This window comes from Nansenia antarctica (genome assembly GCF_963989245.1).
Source record: "Nansenia antarctica genome assembly, chromosome: 10".
NCBI lineage: Eukaryota > Metazoa > Chordata > Actinopteri > Argentiniformes > Microstomatidae > Nansenia > Nansenia antarctica.
In genome coordinates this window covers 32,248,613-32,271,304 of record NC_137680.1, presented here as the reverse complement: position 1 = coordinate 32,271,304, position 22,692 = coordinate 32,248,613, and the positions used below count along the sequence as shown (strand labels likewise).

The 22,692-nt window shown below is 44.8% G+C and overlaps 1 protein-coding gene across 1 annotated transcript in view; it reads left to right on the top strand.

The window, feature by feature from the left end:
* The window catches only part of LOC308166881 (dynein axonemal heavy chain 11), a gene marked incomplete at both ends in the record, with an annotated part of 92,959 nt that overhangs the window by 24,803 nt on the left and 45,464 nt on the right, over window positions 1-22,692 (top strand). The window contains 9 exons of the mRNA XM_080541205.1: window positions 107-245; window positions 380-472; window positions 1,778-1,972; window positions 4,687-4,764; window positions 4,904-5,036; window positions 12,838-12,965; window positions 14,469-14,617; window positions 14,890-15,040; window positions 22,257-22,388. Coding sequence (XP_080397331.1) covers window positions 107-245; window positions 380-472; window positions 1,778-1,972; window positions 4,687-4,764; window positions 4,904-5,036; window positions 12,838-12,965; window positions 14,469-14,617; window positions 14,890-15,040; window positions 22,257-22,388 — 1,198 coding nt within the window. The remainder of the gene's footprint in view (window positions 1-106; window positions 246-379; window positions 473-1,777; window positions 1,973-4,686; window positions 4,765-4,903; window positions 5,037-12,837; window positions 12,966-14,468; window positions 14,618-14,889; window positions 15,041-22,256; window positions 22,389-22,692) is intronic.

Sequence of the window (22,692 nt, the reverse complement as noted above, 5' to 3'; positions counted from 1 at the left end):
CATTATATACATACAGACAATTGTAAACATTGTATACATATATGCATACATCATAATAACAAAAGAAAGGAATAAAATAAAGAAATAAAAACCATGTTGTGTCCAGACCCTGTGCCATGGTGGTTCCTGACATCCAGCTCATCTGTGAGATCATGCTGGTGGCTGAGGGCTTCCTCAGAGCCAAGCCGCTGGCCAGGAAGTTCATCACTCTCTACACACTCTGCAGGGAGCTGCTCTCCAAACAGGTAGGAGACAGTCACGTCATAGTAGGAGAATTAGGTTTAAGAACGGAAACACTTTGGACTAGTTCTGTGACCACACCTCTCGTAGAAGAACATTCATCGGGAAACATTTCCCTCACCTTTGTGCTTGCCTTTAGGATCACTATGACTGGGGTCTGCGTGCTGTCAAGTCTGTCTTGGTGGTCGCCGGTCCGCTGAAAAGAGGGGACAAGGCTAGGCCGGAGGACGAGGTAAGGGGTCGTTCACTGAAACACATGTTGTGCTGGTGACATATGGTAAAGGCATTCATGCTTTGTAGTGGATTTAATCTGGTTTCTTCTCTATTGATATTGAATATTGAACACAAGGAGAATGATCATCTTAGCTTGAAGCCTTTTATTAATAAAGTTACATGAGAGCAGTCTAGAGTTTGCAAAGTCCAGAGCCCCAGAGTCCCTCCTTCTCTGAGCTCCCTCCTTCTCTGATCCCCCTCCTCCTTCTCTGAGCCCCTCCTTCTCTGAGCCCCTCCTTCTCTGAGCCCCCTCCTTCTCTGAGCTCCTCCTTCTCTGAGCCCCTCCTTCTCTGAGCCCCTCCTTCTCTGAGCTCCTCCTTCTCTGAGCCCCTCCTTCTCTGAGCCCCTCCTTCTCTCAGCCCCTCCTTCTCTGAGCCCCTCCTTCTCTGAGCCCCTCCTCCTTCTCTGAGCTCCTCCTTCTCTGAGCCCCTCCTTCTCTGAGCCCCTCCTTCTCTGAGCCCCTCCTTCTCTGAGCTCCTCCTTCTCTGAGCCCCTCCTTCTCTGAGCCCCTCCTTCTCTGAGCCCCTCCTTCTCTGAGCCCCTACTTCTCTGAGCCCCTCCTTCTCTGAGCTCCTCCTTCTCTGAGCTCCCTCCTTCTCTGAGCCCCTCCTTCTCTGAGCCCCTCCTTCTCTGAGCCCCTCCTTCTCTGAGCTCCTCCTTCTCTCAGCCCCTCCTTCTCTGAGCTCAGCCCTTATAAGTCCCACACCCTTTATGAGATCACTAACCCTAACAAATGTGGTGACAGGAAGCGCTAGACTTTAGTACGTACGACACAGAGTCATTGGCGCTGTCCCCAGGCAGACTGAATTGTTAGCTACAATTTCCCAGAATGTAGAGATACAGACTTAAATTCTCAGTATATTTGATATAAAACTACAACAGCTTCAATGAAAGAGCAGTACATTTAACACTACAACAGCCGTGCCTATTTTACCTACTAGTAGAGCCGCCTTGGGGCGGACCCCCTTTTTAGAAGAAGACAGCGATCACTAGAGGGCGCTTCTTTTTTTAGCCTGCCTCCTACACAGAAAAACTGCAAAACAGCTTTATACTATCTTATCCTGAAGTGATTTTGAAAATGTAAGGATACCGGGTGGTAGAACGCACATATCTAGGAAAAGTCATGAAAGGAGGGTCCTGACATTTTAGCGAGTGCAAAGATAGATTTATTTATTTTTTACTCACAGGGGTCACCGTGACCCCTCACGGCTCTTCTTGTGTTAAAAGCCTGTCGGTGTACAAACGGACCTGACTCACCCCCCAGGTGCTGCTGCGTGCTCTGAGGGACTTCAACATGCCTAAAATGGTCACGGAGGATGTGTCCGTCTTCGCGGGCCTGCTGGGGGACCTGTTCCCTGGGCTGGTGGTGGAGAGGAAGCGGGACCCTGGCTTTGAACAGGCGGTCCGTCAGGCCACCCTGGAGCTCAGGCTCCAGCCCGAGGAGGCCTTCGTCCTGAAAGTAAGACCCCTCGTCAGCGGAACGGGATAGGGAAGGACAGGATGTGAGGTCCTTTAGTGGTTTAGTGTCGTGGTTTGAGTGGTTTAGTGGTTTAGTGTCATGGTTTTCAGAGGTATAGTATGTAGTATAGTATGGTACTATGTAGTATAGTATAGGTACAGTATGCTCATGTCGGCACGGGTTTGAATCCGCCCCTTTGCCGTTCTGACACAGTCTGCTCTCGTTATCTTCACTATCTCTGTCCTCTTAAGCCTCCTACACACTGTGATGTTGGGCTGTCCAGACGAAAGATCACCAGCTGTGTATATCTGTGGTCTATCTGTGGTCTATCTGTGGTCTATCTGTGGTCTATCTGTGGTCGTGGGTCCAGAACGGTGGCCCTTCATCGTACTGTGTGTCTGATGACAGATGACTGAACACAGGCGCTGAACTCAAATGCAATGATGGAGGAAGGTGCACGCTGATGACGTTTAATGATGATCAGTGTTTCCTCCAGGAATTTTTACATTGGTGGCGGATAGCCCTGATATTTTTTCGCGTGCACGCGCATGAAACGCGCGCGCACGCGTTTTTTTTAATTGATTTTTTTGGATTTTTTTTTTCAAAACAACGACCTCATTTCAGCCAAAACTAGAGGATGGCCAAAAAAATTATAATGAATATACAGAATATAAACTTGTGACTGACAGTCACATACACACACAAAGATCATCAGCTATAATATAATACGAAGTAGGCCTACATGAGCACAAAAGCGGCTAACGTTACTGATTAACTGTTTACTGTAGTGCAGAGAGATGGTAGTCGTAGGCGGCGTATCAAATGACAAAGCTAAACGTTTAATGAAGGACATGAACGATTGTCAACAACACACTCAAGCAGTAAATAGAACAGTCTAAACAACTTGGGTACTACGCACTCAACTGCGGACGGAACAATACTCTCAACCTATAGTTCCGTGCGTGAATTATGTCAACCCACCACATTACAGAAGTAAAATCACAGTCAGATGGAGCATTTGGTAAACAGCTGAGTATCAGCTGAGTTAAAGAAAACAAACTCTTACCTTTGATGACACCCACATCAGCCCTGTTTTCCCGTACTTCTCCCGTGTGTCTCTGAAGGTCCAAATGTTCCCTGAATTTTAGCTGCATGTTTTTCCAGCATGTAATTCCGTTGTCAATAAAAAAATTGTCTCCCCTTCTTTTCCCCTTGACAATCCTGTGTCGTTGCTAAAGTGACGGCACATAAGAATAGTTTTTTGACTTGCTAATGTCTGCTGATACACCAACACAGCTAGCCGATGCTGATGGCTCTCCCGCTGTAGTTGTAGTTGTAGCTGGTGGTGGTGGTACCCCGCCATAAACGCTGTTAGCTGATCCACCACCTAGCTTCTTTGGTCCTGCCAGCCATGCAAATTTGGGTCGCTCATAGCCACTGCTAGCTTCAGCAATGTTTGAAGTGTCTGGGACATCTTTTTTCTTGAAAAATCCATCCATCTGTCGCTGTTTTCGTTGAATTTTTCGAAGAAGCTCTCTGGACTGCAGCTGCTCCCGCGTTAGCATTAGCATCCATTTTTTCTTCTCCCTTCTCACCGTCACGAGCTCAAATGACACTTGTCGGCCGATCTAACTCTTAACACTCACTTACAGGACTTCTGACACCATGTCGTGTTATTCTATTAAACATACACGTGAGTCCTTCTGTATTTCAATGTAAGTGTCTTTATTTTAACTCGCTCTGTAAGCTCTACAATACCGGTCTCTTGTTGTCTCGTCGTAACCTGCCCACCTGACCTGGGGGGTATTCCATCAACGTCGCTAAAGGAAAATCCTGGCTTATTTTTGATAACTCTCGCGAGACCTATCGGAATATGCCTGGATATTTTTAAGAACTCTCGTGAGATTTATCAGACTAAACCTGGATTTTCCCTTTAGCGATGTTGATGGAATACCCCCCTGATGTCACTACGGTGGCCTGTACACAATAACAATAATACCACAGTTCACATTTAGACCAATCAGGAGCCCTTGTGTCACGTCGTCAACTGAATGTCATTAATCTGATTTTGGATCAGCGGTTAGAGAGAGATGGGCGTGGATTTAGGTGCACTTTTAGTCAACATCCATTATAGCGCTGATCTAGGATCAGATATATTTTAATCAGCTAAAATGTTCAGATTTTTATTTTTTTTTAAATTTTTTTACATTTTTTTTGTGGACTGAATCAATTCGTGGCGGAGGAAATTCATTCGTGGCGGCCCGCCACCAATAAATGCATGTAGAGGAAACACTGATGATGCTGATGACGCTCCCTTGTAGCCTGCGATTCAAGTTTGGGGCTCGTCGCCCGGTGTGCATGCATCACATTGATGGTCGTACCCAAGATTATTAGTTCCATGTCGCACAGTGTGGCTTGCAATAAACTTATACGGTCGCAAAAATCGCACAGTGGGTAGGAGGCTTAACATGGTGTGTTTCAGTGTGACAGTGTATCTGTCTAACATGGTGTGTTTCAGTGTGTCTGTCTAACATGGTGTGTTTCAGTGTGTTTCAGTGTGTCTGTCTAACATGGTGTGTTTCAGTGTGTTTCAGTGTGTTTCAGTGTGTTTCAGTGTGTCTGTCTAACATGGTGTGTTTCAGTGTGTTTCAGTGTGTTTCAGTGTGTTTCAGTGTGACATGGTGTGTTCTAGTGTATCTTGTCCTTCCCGTCAGGTGGTTCAGCTGGAGGAGCTGCTGGCCGTGCGTCACTCAGTGTTTGTAGTGGGAAGTGCCGGGACTGGGAAAAGCCAGGTAGACCTCCAGCACCAAGCGCATATATAGTTACTACTTCATGTTACACATAGTACCCTCCTGTCATGTCACACTATAACCTTACAAATGTCTGTAGTGTGAAATCCTGTTGTGGAAATCCCTCTTCTTCTTTTGACAGATACTGGGAACTCTCCACAAAACCTACTCCAACTTGAAGAGAAAGCCGGTGTGGAACGATCTGAACCCGAAGGCTGTAGACACAGACCAGCTCTTTGGCTTCATCCACCCAGCCACTCGGGAGTGGAAAGATGGTAAATAAGCTCCAAATCTGAGGGAACCCTGGATGAAAGTATCCATAGTTAAAAGGGGTCTCTGATTCATCAGTATGACATCATAACAATAGTTACAATGGCATTTCTTTCCCCACTGATTTGATGCACACAGATGTACCCTTACTCTTGTCATCCTTGGGTCCTGAACATACAAAATACAGACATACAGACATCATAAATGTACAATCTACAAAAAGATAAGAAGACTCTATGTCAAGCTAAGTGTCTAAAGCAAAAAACATAGATTGTGAGCAATACCAACATGTGGAATAATCAGGTACAATCAATTGTACAGCAGTACAGGTATAGTACAACTAAGCTCACAAGATGAAGAGAAACATGTAATATAATAAAGTAGGTTGCTAAACTGGTGCCTAATGACACTCTCTCCCTGTGTCAGGACTACTGTCATCTCTGTTACGTAATGATACTCTCTCCCTGTGTCAGGTCTACTGTCATCTCTGTTACCTAATGATACTCTCTCTCTCCCTGTGTCAGGACTACTGTCATCTCTGTTACCTAATGATACTCTCTCCCTGTGTCAGGTCTACTGTCATCTCTGTTACCTAATGATACTCTCTCTCTGTGTCAGGTCTACTGTCCTCTCTGTTACCTAATGATACTCTCTCCCTGTGTCAGGACTACTGTCATCTCTGTTACCTAATGATACTCTCTCCCTGTGTCAGGACTACTGTCATCATCTCTGTTACCTAATGACACTCTCTCCCTGTGTCAGGTCTACTGTCATCATCTCTGTTACCTAATGACACTCTCTCCCTGTGTCAGGTCTACTGTCATCATCTCTGTTACCTAATGACACTCTCTCCCTGTGTCAGGTCTACTGTCCTCTCTGTTACCTAATGACACTCTCTCCCTGTGTCAGGTCTACTGTCATCATCTCTGTTACCTAATGATACTCTCTCCCTGTGTCAGGACTACTGTCATCTCTGTTACCTAATGATACTCTCTCCCTGTGTCAGGACTACTGTCATCCTCTCTGTTACCTAATGACACTCTCTCCCTGTGTCAGGTCTACTGTCATCATCTCTGTTACCTAATGATACTCTCTCTGTGTCAGGTCTACTGTCCTCTCTGTTACCTAATGACACTCTCTCCCTGTGTCAGGTCTACTGTCATCATCTCTGTTACCTAATGACACTCTCTCCCTGTGTCAGGTCTACTGTCATCATCTCTGTTACCTAATGACACTCTCTCCCTGTGTCAGGTCTACTGTCATCATCTCTGTTACCTAATGACACTCTCTCCCTGTGTCAGGTCTACTGTCATCATCTCTGTTACCTAATGACACTCTCTCCCTGTGTCAGGTCTACTGTCCTCTCTGTTACCTAATGATACTCTCTCCCTGTGTCAGGTCTACTGTCATCATCTCTGTTACCTAATGACACTCTCTCCCTGTGTCAGGTCTACTGTCATCATCTCTGTTACCTAATGACACTCTCTCCCTGTGTCAGGTCTACTGTCCTCTCTGTTACCTAATGATACTCTCTCCCTGTGTCAGGTCTACTGTCATCATCTCTGTTACCTAATGACACTCTCTCTCTGTGTCAGGTCTACTGTCCTCTCTGTTACCTAATGACACTCTCTCCCTGTGTCAGGTCTACTGTCATCATCTCTGTTACCTAATGACACTCTCTCCCTGTGTCAGGTCTACTGTCATCTCTGTTACCTAATGATACTCTCTCCCTGTGTCAGGTCTACTGTCCTCTCTGTTACCTAATGACACTCTCTCTCTGTGTCAGGACTACTGTCATCTCTGTTACCTAATGACACTCTCTCCCTGTGTCAGGACTACTGTCATCATCTCTGTTACCTAATGACACTCTCTCCCTGTGTCAGGTCTACTGTCATCATCTCTGTTACCTAATGACACTCTCTCCCTGTGTCAGGTCTACTGTCATCATCTCTGTTACCTAATGATACTCTCTCCCTGTGTCAGGTCTACTGTCATCATCTCTGTTACCTAATGATACTCTCTCCCTGTGTCAGGTCTACTGTCATCATCTCTGTTACCTAATGACACTCTCTCCCTGTGTCAGGTCTACTGTCATCATCTCTGTTACCTAATGACACTCTCTCCCTGTGTCAGGTCTACTGTCATCATCTCTGTTACCTAATGACACTCTCTCCCTGTGTCAGGTCTACTGTCCTCTCTGTTACCTAATGATACTCTCTCCCTGTGTCAGGTCTACTGTCATCATCTCTGTTACCTAATGATACTCTCTCCCTGTGTCAGGTCTACTGTCATCTCTGTTACCTAATGATACTCTCTCCCTGTGTCAGGTCTACTGTCATCTCTGTTACCTAATGACACTCTCTCCCTGTGTCAGGTCTACTGTCATCATCTCTGTTACCTAATGACACTCTCTCCCTGTGTCAGGACTACTGTCATAATCTCTGTTACCTAATGACACTCTCTCCCTGTGTCAGGTCTACTGTCCTCTCTGTTACCTAATGATACTCTCTCCCTGTGTCAGGTCTACTGTCATCTCTGTTACCTAATGACACTCTCTCCCTGTGTCAGGTCTACTGTCATCATCTCTGTTACCTAATGACACTCTCTCCCTGTGTCAGGTCTACTGTCATCATCTCTGTTACCTAATGACACTCTCTCCCTGTGTCAGGTCTACTGTCATCATCTCTGTTACCTAATGATACTCTCTCCCTGTGTCAGGTCTACTGTCATCATCTCTGTTACCTAATGACACTCTCTCCCTGTGTCAGGTCTACTGTCATCATCTCTGTTACCTAATGACACTCTCTCCCTGTGTCAGGTCTACTGTCATCATCTCTGTTACCTAATGATACTCTCTCCCTGTGTCAGGTCTACTGTCATCATCTCTGTTACCTAATGACACTCTCTCCCTGTGTCAGGTCTACTGTCCTCTCTGTTACCTAATGATACTCTCTCCCTGTGTCAGGTCTACTGTCATCATCTCTGTTACCTAATGATACTCTCTCCCTGTGTCAGGTCTACTGTCATCATCTCTGTTACCTAATGATACTCTCTCCCTGTGTCAGGACTACTGTCATCATCTCTGTTACCTAATGACACTCTCTCCCTGTGTCAGGTCTACTGTCATCTCTGTTACCTAATGATACTCTCTCCCTGTGTCAGGTCTACTGTCCTCTCTGTTACCTAATGACACTCTCTCCCTGTGTCAGGTCTACTGTCCTCTCTGTTACCTAATGACACTCTCTCCCTGTGTCAGGTCTACTGTCCTCTCTGTTACCTAATGATACTCTCTCCCTGTGTCAGGTCTACTGTCATCATCTCTGTTACCTAATGACACTCTCTCCCTGTGTCAGGTCTCCTGTCATCTCTGTTACCTAATGATACTCTCTCCCTGTGTCAGGACTACTGTCATCATCTCTGTTACCTAATGACACTCTCTCCCTGTGTCAGGTCTACTGTCATCATCTCTGTTACCTAATGATACTCTCTCCCTGTGTCAGGTCTACTGTCATCATCTCTGTTACCTAATGACACTCTCTCCCTGTGTCAGGTCTACTGTCATCTCTGTTACCTAATGACACTCTCTCCCTGTGACAGGTCTACTGTCCTCTCTGTTACCTAATGACACTCTCTCCCTGTGTCAGGACTACTGTCATCTCTGTTACCTAATGACACTCTCTCCCTGTGTCAGGTCTACTGTCATCTCTGTTACCTAATGACACTCTCTCCCTGTGTCAGGTCTACTGTCATCTCTGTTACCTAATGACACTCTCTCCCTGTGTCAGGTCTACTGTCCTCTCTGTTACCTAATGATACTCTCTCCCTGTGTCAGGTCTACTGTCATCATCTCTGTTACCTAATGACACTCTCTCCCTGTGTCAGGTCTACTGTCCTCTCTGTTACCTAATGATACTCTCTCCCTGTGTCAGGTCTACTGTCATCTCTGTTACCTAATGATACTCTCTCCCTGTGTCAGGTCTACTGTCATCATCTCTGTTACCTAATGATACTCTCTCCCTGTGTCAGGTCTACTGTCATCTCTGTTACCTAATGATACTCTCTCCCTGTGTCAGGTCTACTGTCATCATCTCTGTTACCTAATGACACTCTCTCCCTGTGTCAGGACTACTGTCCTCTCTGTTACCTAATGATACTCTCTCCCTGTGTCAGGTCTCCTGTCATCATCTCTGTTACCTAATGACACTCTCTCCCTGTGTCAGGTCTACTGTCATCATCTCTGTTACCTAATGATACTCTCTCCCTGTGTCAGGTCTACTGTCATCTCTGTTACCTAATGACACTCTCTCCCTGTGTCAGGTCTACTGTCCTCTCTGTTACCTAATGACACTCTCTCCCTGTGACAGGTCTACTGTCATCATCTCTGTTACCTAATGACACTCTCTCTCTGTGTCAGGTCTACTGTCATCATCTCTGTTACCTAATGATACTCTCTCCCTGTGTCAGGTCTACTGTCATCTCTGTTACCTAATGATACTCTCTCCCTGTGTCAGGTCTACTGTCATCATCTCTGTTACCTAATGATACTCTCTCCCTGTGTCAGGTCTACTGTCCTCTCTGTTACCTAATGACACTCTCTCCCTGTGTCAGGTCTACTGTCCTCTCTGTTACCTAATGATACTCTCTCCCTGTGTCAGGTCTACTGTCCTCTCTGTTACCTAATGACACTCTCTCCCTGTGTCAGGTCTACTGTCATCATCTCTGTTACCTAATGACACTCTCTCCCTGTGTCAGGTCTACTGTCATCATCTCTGTTACCTAATGACACTCTCTCCCTGTGTCAGGTCTCCTGTCATCTCTGTTACCTAATGATACTCTCTCCCTGTGTCAGGACTACTGTCATCATCTCTGTTACCTAATGACACTCTCTCCCTGTGTCAGGTCTACTGTCATCATCTCTGTTACCTAATGATACTCTCTCCCTGTGTCAGGTCTACTGTCATCATCTCTGTTACCTAATGACACTCTCTCCCTGTGTCAGGTCTACTGTCATCTCTGTTACCTAATGACACTCTCTCCCTGTGACAGGTCTACTGTCCTCTCTGTTACCTAATGACACTCTCTCCCTGTGTCAGGACTACTGTCATCTCTGTTACCTAATGACACTCTCTCCCTGTGTCAGGTCTACTGTCATCATCTCTGTTACCTAATGACACTCTCTCCCTGTGTCAGGTCTACTGTCCTCTCTGTTACCTAATGATACTCTCTCCCTGTGTCAGGTCTACTGTCATCTCTGTTACCTAATGATACTCTCTCCCTGTGTCAGGTCTACTGTCATCATCTCTGTTACCTAATGATACTCTCTCCCTGTGTCAGGTCTACTGTCATCTCTGTTACCTAATGATACTCTCTCCCTGTGTCAGGTCTACTGTCATCATCTCTGTTACCTAATGACACTCTCTCCCTGTGTCAGGACTACTGTCCTCTCTGTTACCTAATGATACTCTCTCCCTGTGTCAGGTCTCCTGTCATCATCTCTGTTACCTAATGACACTCTCTCCCTGTGTCAGGTCTACTGTCATCATCTCTGTTACCTAATGATACTCTCTCCCTGTGTCAGGTCTACTGTCATCTCTGTTACCTAATGACACTCTCTCCCTGTGTCAGGTCTACTGTCCTCTCTGTTACCTAATGACACTCTCTCCCTGTGACAGGTCTACTGTCATCATCTCTGTTACCTAATGACACTCTCTCTCTGTGTCAGGTCTACTGTCATCATCTCTGTTACCTAATGATACTCTCTCCCTGTGTCAGGTCTACTGTCATCTCTGTTACCTAATGATACTCTCTCCCTGTGTCAGGACTACTGTCATCATCTCTGTTACCTAATGACACTCTCTCTCTGTGTCAGGTCTACTGTCATCATCTCTGTTACCTAATGATACTCTTTCCCTGTGTCAGGTCTACTGTCATCTCTGTTACCTAATGATACTCTCTCCCTGTGTCAGGACTACTGTCATCATCTCTGTTACCTAATGACACTCTCTCTCTGTGTCAGGTCTACTGTCATCATCTCTGTTACCTAATGATACTCTTTCCCTGTGTCAGGACTACTGTCATCTCTGTTACCTAATGACACTCTCTCCCTGTGTCAGGACTACTGTCCTCTCTGTTACCTAATGACACTCTCTCCCTGTTTCAGGTCTACTGTCCTCTCTGTTACCTAATGATACTCTCTCCCTGTGTCAGGTCTACTGTCATCATCTCTGTTACCTAATGACACTCTCTCCCTGTGTCAGGTCTACTGTCATCATCTCTGTTACCTAATGATACTCTCTCCCTGTGTCAGGTCTACTGTCCTCTCTGTTACCTAATGATACTCTCTCTCTGTGTCAGGACTACTGTCATCATCTCTGTTACCTAATGACACTCTCTCCCTGTGTCAGGTCTACTGTCATCATCTCTGTTACCTAATGACACTCTCTCCCTGTGTCAGGTCTACTGTCATCATCTCTGTTACCTAATGACACTCTCTCCCTGTGTCAGGTCTACTGTCATCTCTGTTACCTAATGACACTCTCTCTCTGTGTCAGGTCTACTGTCATCATCTCTGTTACCTAATGACACTCTCTCCCTGTGTCAGGTCTACTGTCATCATCTCTGTTACCTAATGACACTCTCTCCCTGTGTCAGGACTACTGTCCTCTCTGTTACCTAATGATACTCTCTCCCTGTGTCAGGTCTACTGTCCTCTCTGTTACCTACTGACACTCTCTCCCTGTGTCAGGTCTCCTGTCATCTCTGTTACCTAATGACACTCTCTCCCTGTGTCAGGTCTACTGTCATCATCTGTTACCTAATGACACTCTCTCCCTGTGTCAGGTCTACTGTCATCATCTGTTACCTAATGATACTCTCTCCCTGTGTCAGGTCTCCTGTCATCTCTGTTACCTAATGATACTCTCTCCCTGTGTCAGGTCTACTGTCATCATCTCTGTTACCTAATGACACTCTCTCCCTGTGTCAGGTCTACTGTCATCATCTGTTACCTAATGACACTCTCTCCCTGTGTCAGGTCTACTGTCCTCTCTGTTACCTAATGACACTCTCTCCCTGTGTCAGGTCTACTGTCCTCTCTGTTACCTAATGACACTCTCTCCCTGTGTCAGGTCTACTGTCATCATCTCTGTTACCTAATGATACTCTCTCCCTGTGTCAGGTCTACTGTCATCATCTCTGTTACCTAATGATACTCTCTCCCTGTGTCAGGTCTACTGTCATCATCTCTGTTACCTAATGATACTCTCTCCCTGTGTCAGGACTACTGTCCTCTCTGTTACCTAATGATACTCTCTCCCTGTGTCAGGTCTCCTGTCATCTCTGTTACCTAATGATACTCTCTCCCTGTGTCAGGACTACTGTCCTCTCTGTTACCTAATGATACTCTCTCCCTGTGTCAGGACTACTGTCATCTCTGTTACCTAATGATACTCTCTCCCTGTGTCAGGACTACTGTCATCATCTCTGTTACCTAATGACACTCTCTCCCTGTGTCAGGTCTACTGTCATCATCTCTGTTACCTAATGACACTCTCTCCCTGTGTCAGGTCTACTGTCATCATCTCTGTTACCTAATGACACTCTCTCCCTGTGTCAGGTCTACTGTCATCTCTGTTACCTAATGACACTCTCTCTCTGTGTCAGGTCTACTGTCATCATCTCTGTTACCTAATGACACTCTCTCCCTGTGTCAGGTCTACTGTCCTCTCTGTTACCGAAGGACACTCTCTCCCTGTGTCAGGTCTCCTGTCATCTCTGTTACCTAATGATACTCTCTCCCTGTGTCAGGTCTACTGTCCTCTCTGATGCGAGAGCAGGCGACCATCTCCCACCCAGGGCCTAAGTGGCTGGTGTTGGATGGAGACATCGATCCTATGTGGATTGAATCACTCAACACAGTGATGGACGACAACAAGGTACCCCCTGCCTCCTGTCCACTCATCTACTAACGTAGCTACAGCACACCTGTACCAAGGCAACAGGGAATGGATCCCCTTCATCCACTCATTTACATTTATTTTTTTGGGCATTTAGCAGACACCTTATTCCAAAGCGACTTACAATCGATACATTTGACTAAGAAAGTGAAGTATCAATCCGCCAGTCGTAGCAGGAAAAGTAATCAAGTTCAGGCCATTGGCAGTCGTCGTGATAGAAGAATAATCTTTTTTTACTACACAGTACGTGGGGGTAGTAGAAATATTAGGAGGAGAAACAGTATAGGGGGGGAAGAGAAACAGTATAGCGGGGGGAAGTAGGTGTCTCTGGAGACACAGTGCAGGGGGGTAGTAGATGTCTCAGGAGGAGCAGTTAAGGTGTAGCCTGAAGAGATGGAGGTCTTCAGTTTCCGACAGAAGATGGGGAGTGATTCTGCAGTTCTGACAGCCGTGGGAAGCTCATTCCACCAGCAGGGAGCCAGGGTAGTGAACAGACGTGACCAGGCAGCGTGGCTGCCGTGTTGGCATAGAGGTGGTTCGGCCAGTCGGCCAGCAGAGGTGGAGGAGCGGGGAGGGAGAAGGATACAAAGTGATGATCAGAAACTGGAAGAGGGGTAACAGTAAGGTTGGAGGTATGGGAGGATCTGGTGAAGACAAGGTTGAGTTGACAAGGTTGCCTTATGCGTCGGAGGAGAACGGGACAGGGTGAAGCCGAAGGAGAGGAGAAGGTCAAGTACTCCAGATGAGAGAAGCTTCTCTGACTGGATGTTGAAGTCACCCAGTAGTACGAGTGGAGTGCCGTCATCAGGGAAGGAGCTGAGAAACACATCCATCTCTCCTAGGAAGTGACCGAGCTGACCTGGGGGACGATAGATAACAACAATGTGAAGTTTGACAGGGGAGGTGACAGAAACAGCATGGAATTCGAAGGAGGATGTTGACAGGTGTGACAGAGGAAGAACAGTGTGTGACCACTTAGGCGAGATGAGGAGTCCTGTGCCTCCCCCTCGGCCGGAGGGTCTGGGGGAATGAGAAAAGGAGTAGGCGTCAGAGAGGGCTGCTGGTGTAGCTGTGTTCTCAGGTGAGATCCAGGTCTCTGTGAGAGCAAGGAAGTTGGGGGACATGAATGAAGCATAAGTTAAGATGGCCTCAGCTTTCCGGACCGCTGACAGAGAGTTCCAAAAACCTCCCGCGACAATGAAGTCATGGTCAGTTGAAGAAGATGGATGGATGGGATCAGAGGGTTTGAGATTGGAGCTACTAATGTAGCTACAGCACACCTGTACCAGGGCACCTGGGAATGGATCCCTTCAAAATGTTTTCTTTCTTTCTATTGCATCTTATCATTGCTCCAAATATAAAAGAGAAAAAAAACATGTTTTTCTTCTTTTTCTTGTGGTTGTGATTGTGTGTGTATCTTTTGGGATTGTGTGTGTATCTTTTGGGATTGTGTGTGTGATGTTCCCTCCCCACGTGTTCCAGGTGCTGACCCTGGCCAGTAATGAGCGGGTGCCTCTTACCTCCTCTATGAGGCTGCTGTTTGAGGTCAGTCACCTGAGGACAGCCACCCCTGCCACCGTGTCCAGAGCAGGGATCCTCTACGTCAACACACATGACCTGGGCTGGAACCCGTGAGAATCACAATCACAATCACGATCGCTTGTGTCGAAGTACACAACAGTCAAATTCTTTGGCACAGGATCTCAGAGAAATATTATACTCCTATAGTATTAGAGTAATATCACCATGGTATTAATAATAAGACACTTCTATTACGAAGACCAAAATGTCTAGAAATAAAAAAGTAGGTAGATTAACATGGGCAGTATGGAAAACTATGAAATTCTATTGATTTTCTGCCTCCACGTTTCTATATATAACAGTGTGATTGCGTCACGTCTAGGTATGTTGCCAGCTGGATTGAGACCAGGGCTCGCCAGACAGAGAGAGCTCACCTCACCATCCTGTTTGACAAGTATGTCCCCCGCTGTATAGAACAGATGAGGAACACATTCAAGACCATCACCCCAATACCAGAGAGCACCATGGTGCAGGTACGTCTCTCTCTCTCTCTCTCTCTCTCCCGCTCATGAACACACACACACACACACACACACATTTTAAATGCTTTATTTATGTCCACATACATGTACAATATCTAAAGGACATAAATACTATCAGTGCATTTTGACATTATGAAAACAGTCAGTTACAGTAGTGCTGAGCCAACAACCAGTTATGCCTACACATAGGATGTTATTCACACTAAATTATGATTACAGTGGATTTGACAGATACAGTACCAATACTGTAAAACAGACAGCTCATGGTTACAAGAAGCACTGCCTTCTCCATATTGAGCGGCTACCAATAATAGCAGATACTGAGCAATACTTTGCTAATACTTTGCTAACACAAGGCAAGGCAATGCAAGTTTATTTGTATAGCACATTTCATACAACAGGGGCAATTCAAAGTGCTTTACATACATTATTTAAAAATACAGCAAGAGGAGCATAAGAAAATAAAAATTACAATGAATAAAAGCAAATATAAGAAGTAAATAGATAAAACATTTAAAAAGACAATAGTTAATGGAGAAAATACATTGATAGAAGTGTTTGTGTTTAATCATAACTGGTGCAAAACATTAAGGTTTTTAGCTTAGATTTGAATATTTTAAGGGTTTGGGCCTGTTTGATTTCTTCAGGGAGTTTGTTCCAGGAGCATGCAGCAGCATGACTGAAAGCTGCTACACCGTGTTTAGTTTTTACTCTTGGAATGATTAGCTTATTAGTCTCAGCTGACCTTAGGGACCTTGCGGGAATATAGGGTGGGAGGAGATCTGATATGTATTTTGGTCCAAGACCATTTTGTGATTTGTATGTAATTAGGAGGATTTTGAATTCAATTCTCTGAGAGACTGGTAGCCAGTGCGGGGATCTCAGGATTGGTGTAATGTGTTCAAATGTCTTTGTTTTTGTTAGGACCATAGCAGCGGCGTTTTGGATGAGCTGCAATTTACGAACAGCTCCTTTAGATAGGCCTGTTAGTAGACCATTACAATAATCAAGTCTACTCGAAACAAATGCATGGATGAGTTTTTCAAGGTCTTGCTTGGACATGAAACCTCTCATTCTTGATATGTTTTTCAGGTGATAGTAGGCTGATTTAGTTATCGAGTTTATGTGGCTGTTGAAGTTTAGATCGGAGTCTAGAATTACACCAAGATTTCTGACCAGTTTTTTAGTTTGAAGAGAGAGAGAATCAAGTTTTGCACTGACTTTCGATCTTTTGTCAGGTGCACCGAATACGATTATCTCTGTTTTGACCCTATGGGTCTGTAGTTGTTTAGTACAAATGGGTCTAGGCCGTTCTTTTTTAGTAGAGGCTTAATAACTGCAGTTTTCAGGGCTTCAGGGAAGATTCCTGATGAAAGGGAGGTGTTAATTATTTGTATTAGTTCGCCTGCCATGCAGCTAAATATGTTTTTTAAAAAGCTTGTTGGCAGGACATCAAGGGCACAGGTGGATGGTTTAAGACGTGACATGATTTTATCTAGGGTCTTGTAATCGATGGTGTTAAATTGTGACATGGTTGTTATGTCCGCCCTATTTGGGGTTGTTAATGGGGACATGTTTTTCATGCCTGACACAGAAGACCTAATGGCTTGTCTAATGGTTTCTATTTTATTGTTAAAAAAGGATGCAAGCTCATTGCATTTACTAGTCGAGTGAAATTCCTGAGCAATGGGTGTTGGGGGATTTGTTAGTCTGTCAACAGTTCTGAAAAGGATGCGGGCATTATTGATGTTATTGTTTATGATCTTAGAGAAAAATGATTGCCTGGTGCTTCTTATTTCTAAGTTATAGTTTTGAAGATTCTCCTTATAGATATCATAGTGGACTTGAAGGTTCGTTTTTCTCCATCTGCGCTCTGCTTTACGACATTCTCTTTTTTGGGTCTTTATGGATGTGGTAGTTCTCCAGGGAGCTTTTTGCTTACCAGAGATGCATTTGGATCTAATGGGTGCAATATCATCAATTGTTTTTGTGATTTTTAAGTTGAAATCTTGTAGAAGGTCATTTACTGAGGTTGGAATATAAGTTTGGGAGGGGGGGGGGGGGGGGAGGCTAGGGAAAAGGCCTGTGTGAACAGTGCACTGGTCTTTTCATTGATATATCGTTTGGAAATAGTTTTAGACATACAATAGTTTGAATAACAGAAAAGATAGATACGTCAAAGAATATGCAACAATGGTCAGACAGGGCAATGTCAGTTACAACAACATTTGAAATATCTAGGCCTTTGGTGATGATAAGGTCCAGAGTGTGACCTCGATTATGAGTAGGGAGGTTCACATGTTGTTGAAGTTCAAAAACATCTAACAGAACAGAGAGTTCTTTGGCTTTGTTGTCCTCTGAGTTATCTACATGAATATTGAAATCACCAGCAATGATCAGACCATTAAATTCAGTAGTAATGATGGAGAGAAGCTCTGTAAGTTAATTAAAGAAGCTAGTAGAGTATTGGGGTGGTCTGTATAAAATTATAAAAAGAATTAGAGTGGAATATTTAAAAACAACTGAAAGATATTAAAATGATAAAAATTCCCTGAAGGATGTCTCGAAGAAAGAGGCGATTCCACCACCTTTTTTGTGGGGTCTAACAACATCTAATGGCGCTTTTCCATTGACCGGCTCGGCTCGGCTCGGCTCGGCTCGGCTCGGCTCGGCTCGGCTCGGCTCGGCTCGGCTCAGCACTTATATGAAAGGTTCCGGGTAGGATACGTTCTCCACTATACACAAGAGACCTGGAACGAGCGGCGACAGTAGGAGGAGTGAAGTGTCATAAGAGCACTTCACTTTAATAAGTGCCGGTATACAGCACAATGGGGGGAAATGTGAAAATATTTATGTCAAATTATGCAGCACTATCATGCACAGATCAGCCTTAAAACATGTAACGTTACGTGCCTGTTACTTGCCGCTTTCTGTTCTAGTAGCCTAGTTTAGATCTCGCAACCAGGGAATTGCAGACATGTGTTAAAGCCCCGATTCTATTTTTATTTCTCCTGACACGTCGAGCACTGTGCTTTTTTTTTGGGTGAACTACCGTAATAAGCCCTTAAGGCATATAGTTCATGAATTACGATAGTTTGAAGGAACGCTGTAAAATCGGTTTCGGAGCAAGACGCGAATCTATCGGCATTAGTCAAATACATGCTCACATCCATGCTCACATGCTCACATCCATGCTCACATCCTCACTGCTCTCCATCAAAAATGGCACATCCATCAATAATATTACATAAAAACAACTGCTCGGATTAGATTGCTTACATTGTTTAATACATCAACGGGGGGGAAAGCGAGATGAACTCTAGCAACTACTGGCATTTGCCTCATGAGTGAACGGTGAAAATGGCTGGATGGCACAGCTTGGGATTCCATTGAAGTTACAGGGAACTATGTGTGAAAGAGGCTTGAATGTTGAAATAACAGTAATACAATGTTCATTGATAAAATGACATAAGGGATGGAAAGGGGAGATGGCAGTTTTAGAAGGGGGATGATGAAGCGCACTGGACTGAGGAACAGCATAGGCACAGCACATTGCCATAATAGCGATTTTTTTGTTATGCTTGTTGTAAATAAAAGTTCTATGATGCATTGAAATGACATTAAACTAAGATAATAAGATGGTTATCATACTTTTTCAAATCTTTATTAATAAGTTATTACAGAAACAGTAAGTGACATTTTCCGAGAGCGAAATCTGTTGTGGTATTTAAAAATGGCGGTTAGCGATGAAATCTATGAACATGGGATGACGATTTCCATTGACCAATCAACGGTGTGCAGCGTCACACGTCACACGCAGCCTGGCCAAAAAGTACCTTTCGCTCCAGTAGTTCCTGGTCGAGAAGGGTAGCTAAAACGGCCCAGTTCGGCTCACTTCGGCCCGGCTCGGTTGGCAATGGAGATAGGAAAATAAACCGGGTCAGCCCTGTAGTGGAAAAGCGCCATTAGGTTCTAAAATTGGGGGGTGCTGACTCAATAAGAATTGGTGTCTTGTTATCTTTATCTAACCAAGTCTCAGTGATAAATAAGAAATCTAGTTCATAGGAGCTAATCAAGTCGTTGATTAAGAGAGACTTATTAGCTAAGGATCTGGCATTGAAAAGTGCTAGCTTGAGTGGTTTTGTGTTTGGTCTCTGTGTGTGGCAGGGTACAGAAATTACATTTGAGGGGTGTATAAAGCATTCAGACTTGCAATTAACTGTTCTGTTACTGATATGAACAGGGATAGCAAGAATTGAGAGTCCCAGCTTTATATCAGGAATGTCAATGGCATCAACTCTATGGAAGCGGGGACTGTTAGAGCATGTTTATGGGTGTCATCCGGGGGAGGGGGTTGGGTGTTGTAGATAGCATCCTGTGGTGTCGGGGTACAGCGATGGGTATTGTTGATGAGGCTGGCATTGTTGATGAGGCTGGCGTCAGAGGGAGTGTGGGGCCAGGTGTTGTAGAATAGAGAGTTGCCTGAGATGGAGTCTCTGGGGTGAGCTGAGCTCTACTCCTGATTTTACAATTTTCTTTAACCTATCTGAGAAAGGCAGGAACGGTGTGAGTTGGAGGAAGGAGAGCTCAGTGGACTCAGTGGATGAGTGTCTCTGGGAGTTTGGGGTAGAGTGGTTTGGGAGGTCGGGGGCAGGGAGGGAGGGTGGGGGGAGAGAAAAGGGGCTGGATCGTCGCCTTAGTGGGGGTTCAACGAGTTGGCTAATGATTAGTTTTGCCCTGGCGACTGTGGAGCGCAGTTTAGGCAGTTGCGATGGGGAGATTGATAAGTCATCTGCAACACGCACTTCAGCCAGCTGTGATGAGTTTGGAGGGCCCTTTACTGTAGGCTGTGATGAGTTGCAGGACTGTGGGGAGAGTTTATCCACTGTGAGAAGTTCAGCTGCCTGTGCTGAGTCTGAAGAATCCTGCGCTGTAGGCCTTTCAGTTGGTTCAAGAGCATCAAGGGAAGGGGGAGCAGAGTTTATGATAGGGATGTCCCGATCCCATTTTTTCACTACCGATACCGATACCTGGGCTTCAGGTATCTGCGATACCGATATCAATCCGATATTTGTATTTATTGTTTTACTCCTGAATAATAACAAATACTTCCCCAATATAGTCCACAACAACAGTTGGCTTTTAAAGACTGCCAGCCTTTATTCAAGCAACAAAAACAGTACTCTGCAGTACTCAGTGACCAACTGGTTTAAAGTTAAAACAATTTAAACTGCAGCATTCAGCATTGTAGAAAAAATAAGTTACTGTCTGATTTCTAGTTTTAGTGCCTTCATGTTTTATTCTATTTATCTTCTCTTACAAATGGCAAATCAATTATATCACCCTTTTTAAAAGTGTAGCCTAGTGACGCTGCTGGTGAGACCAGAAACCAGTCGCACAATCAAAGGGGTGTCAACAATATCTGATTTTCGTTTTTTTCATAACAGGCAACTTCAAGTTTTAAAGTACACTCGATATAATATACAACAGTTTAACGATCACTAAATACTTATAATCTGTGGGTTGGATTCACTGTTGCCAGAGGCTACCGGTAAGTGATACCTGGCTTGTAAACATACTTTTGTTTTAGAACGAAACGTTAGCCGCTAGCTATTAGCCGCGTTTTTAGCAGTCACCATTATTGAGCAAAACATTGATACAAACAAACATTCAAATACTCGTGTCGTCTTGCATTTTTTTCCGATTTCAATGTATGACGCATCATTTGAAAGCTTAGCATCTGTAGTTTCAGACTATGTAAACAACCGAAAAATTACGTAAGCAAATGGTTTATGATTTCACCAGGTAGCATCATGACATTGTCAGACTCATTACACACAGGTAGCTACTAGCCAACTCTCATGCCCGTGACCACTGACTACTACTGTTGTCATCACGTGAGTGACACGCCGGATCGCGAGCCCCAGATCGCTGCCTATTTTTTTTCTGGTGCGATCTGCGATCCAGCATTCAGGACCAATATCGCGGTGATATGCGATATCAATATCGGATCGGGACATCCCTAGTTTATGAGGTTGAAGAGTATGTTGTTCATTAAATGGTATTCTCCCGATCTGTTTAAGTGGAGGCCATCTCTTTTGAATAGGTCTCTCTGCCTCCAGAATATGTTCCAGTGGTCAATGAATTTCAGCCTTTTAAGTTTGCACGCACCAGAGAGCCACGTGTTAAGACTTAGGAGCCGGCTGAATTCGAGGTTACCTCTGTCAACAGTGGGTAGTGGTCCACAGATGAATGTCTCAATCTTAAGCTTGTCAAGTCTATTGAAAAGTTCCATGAAATCACGTCTCTGAGCCCATTTTACGTGAATCGGTTTGTCCCACATGTAATACAAGACGCTTTGTCTCTGGATTTTTAGACAGTGTTTCTTCCAAATCTTTTGTTATTTCTGAGACCGTTAGGTTAGGAAGACAGTGGATATGTAATTTTTTACCTCTTACATTTCTGATCCAATCAACAAAGTATCTTTTGGAGGTGAGGTCTGTTTCATCCGCTGCATATCACACAGAGAAGTAGAAGAAGGAGGGGGTGACCTTGAGCTCGTGCCTGCGGGCCGGGGAGTCACGTGATTCCCAGGCCTGGGAAGTCCTGGCGTGACTCTGATGTTCTTATCTCGGGCCATGGGAGTCATGCCAGCTCGCTGCTCCGCGGGCCGGTGTCTCAGACTCCGATCTCGGCTCTGTTTAGTCATGGCTCGGGCCTACCTGTTGCTAATGATGCTAATGGTGCTAACGAGGACTTCAGTTGGCTGCTTTTCAGTAGTTTCGGGGGATAATTCATCTGTCCAGTGAATTTTGCAGCTGTCACCTGCCTCGTTAGCTTTGGGAAGTGTGAATTTTTATTTAAATCCTCTTCAAAGGCTTGCATGGGTGGAGAACCATTAGCGTAGCGATTCTCGAGTGCGGAGAGTCGCCCCTGGAGAGTATATTCCAATAAGTCTACTCTCTTTGAAAGATCCACACAACTTTGACAGATAGCAGGCATGGTAGGAATAAAAGCTATATAAAAAAATATTAAAACTATAAAAAAGAAGCAAGAAAAAAAGCAAGAAAGCAGTGCTAGGAGAGGAGCGAGGGAGAAACACATCTAATCTACTCAGAAGCAGGAAGCGAGGACACACACACACACTTGAACTATTGATCTGTACTGTACTGGTACTGTATTCATTGTCATCGTCCCCTGGATGCAGACTGTCTGTGCGTTGCTGGACTGTCTCCTCACACCAGAGAACATCCCCTCCGACTCTCCACGCGAGCTCTACGAGACCTACTTCAGCTTCGCTTGTATCTGGGCTTTCGGCGGTGCCCTCTATCAGGATCAGGTATGACACTCAAGCATTCCCTGAATTCCGCATTAAAAGACCCAGTATGTCTGGGAGTAAGTCTCAAGTTTACACTACAATACAACACACATGTTCCAAAATGATGTACTGTACAAAAAGTCCAAATCCCACCTGTACACCACAAACACCACCACTAGTGTGCCCTTGAGTAAGGTACTTAGCCCTAAGTTACTCCTGGGAGACTGTCCCTCGGAATCTCTAATCGTAAGTCACTTTGGATAAAAGCGTCTGGCTAAATAGTCCAAATGTAAATGTGATGTAAACCAAACCCGTGTTCATCTCT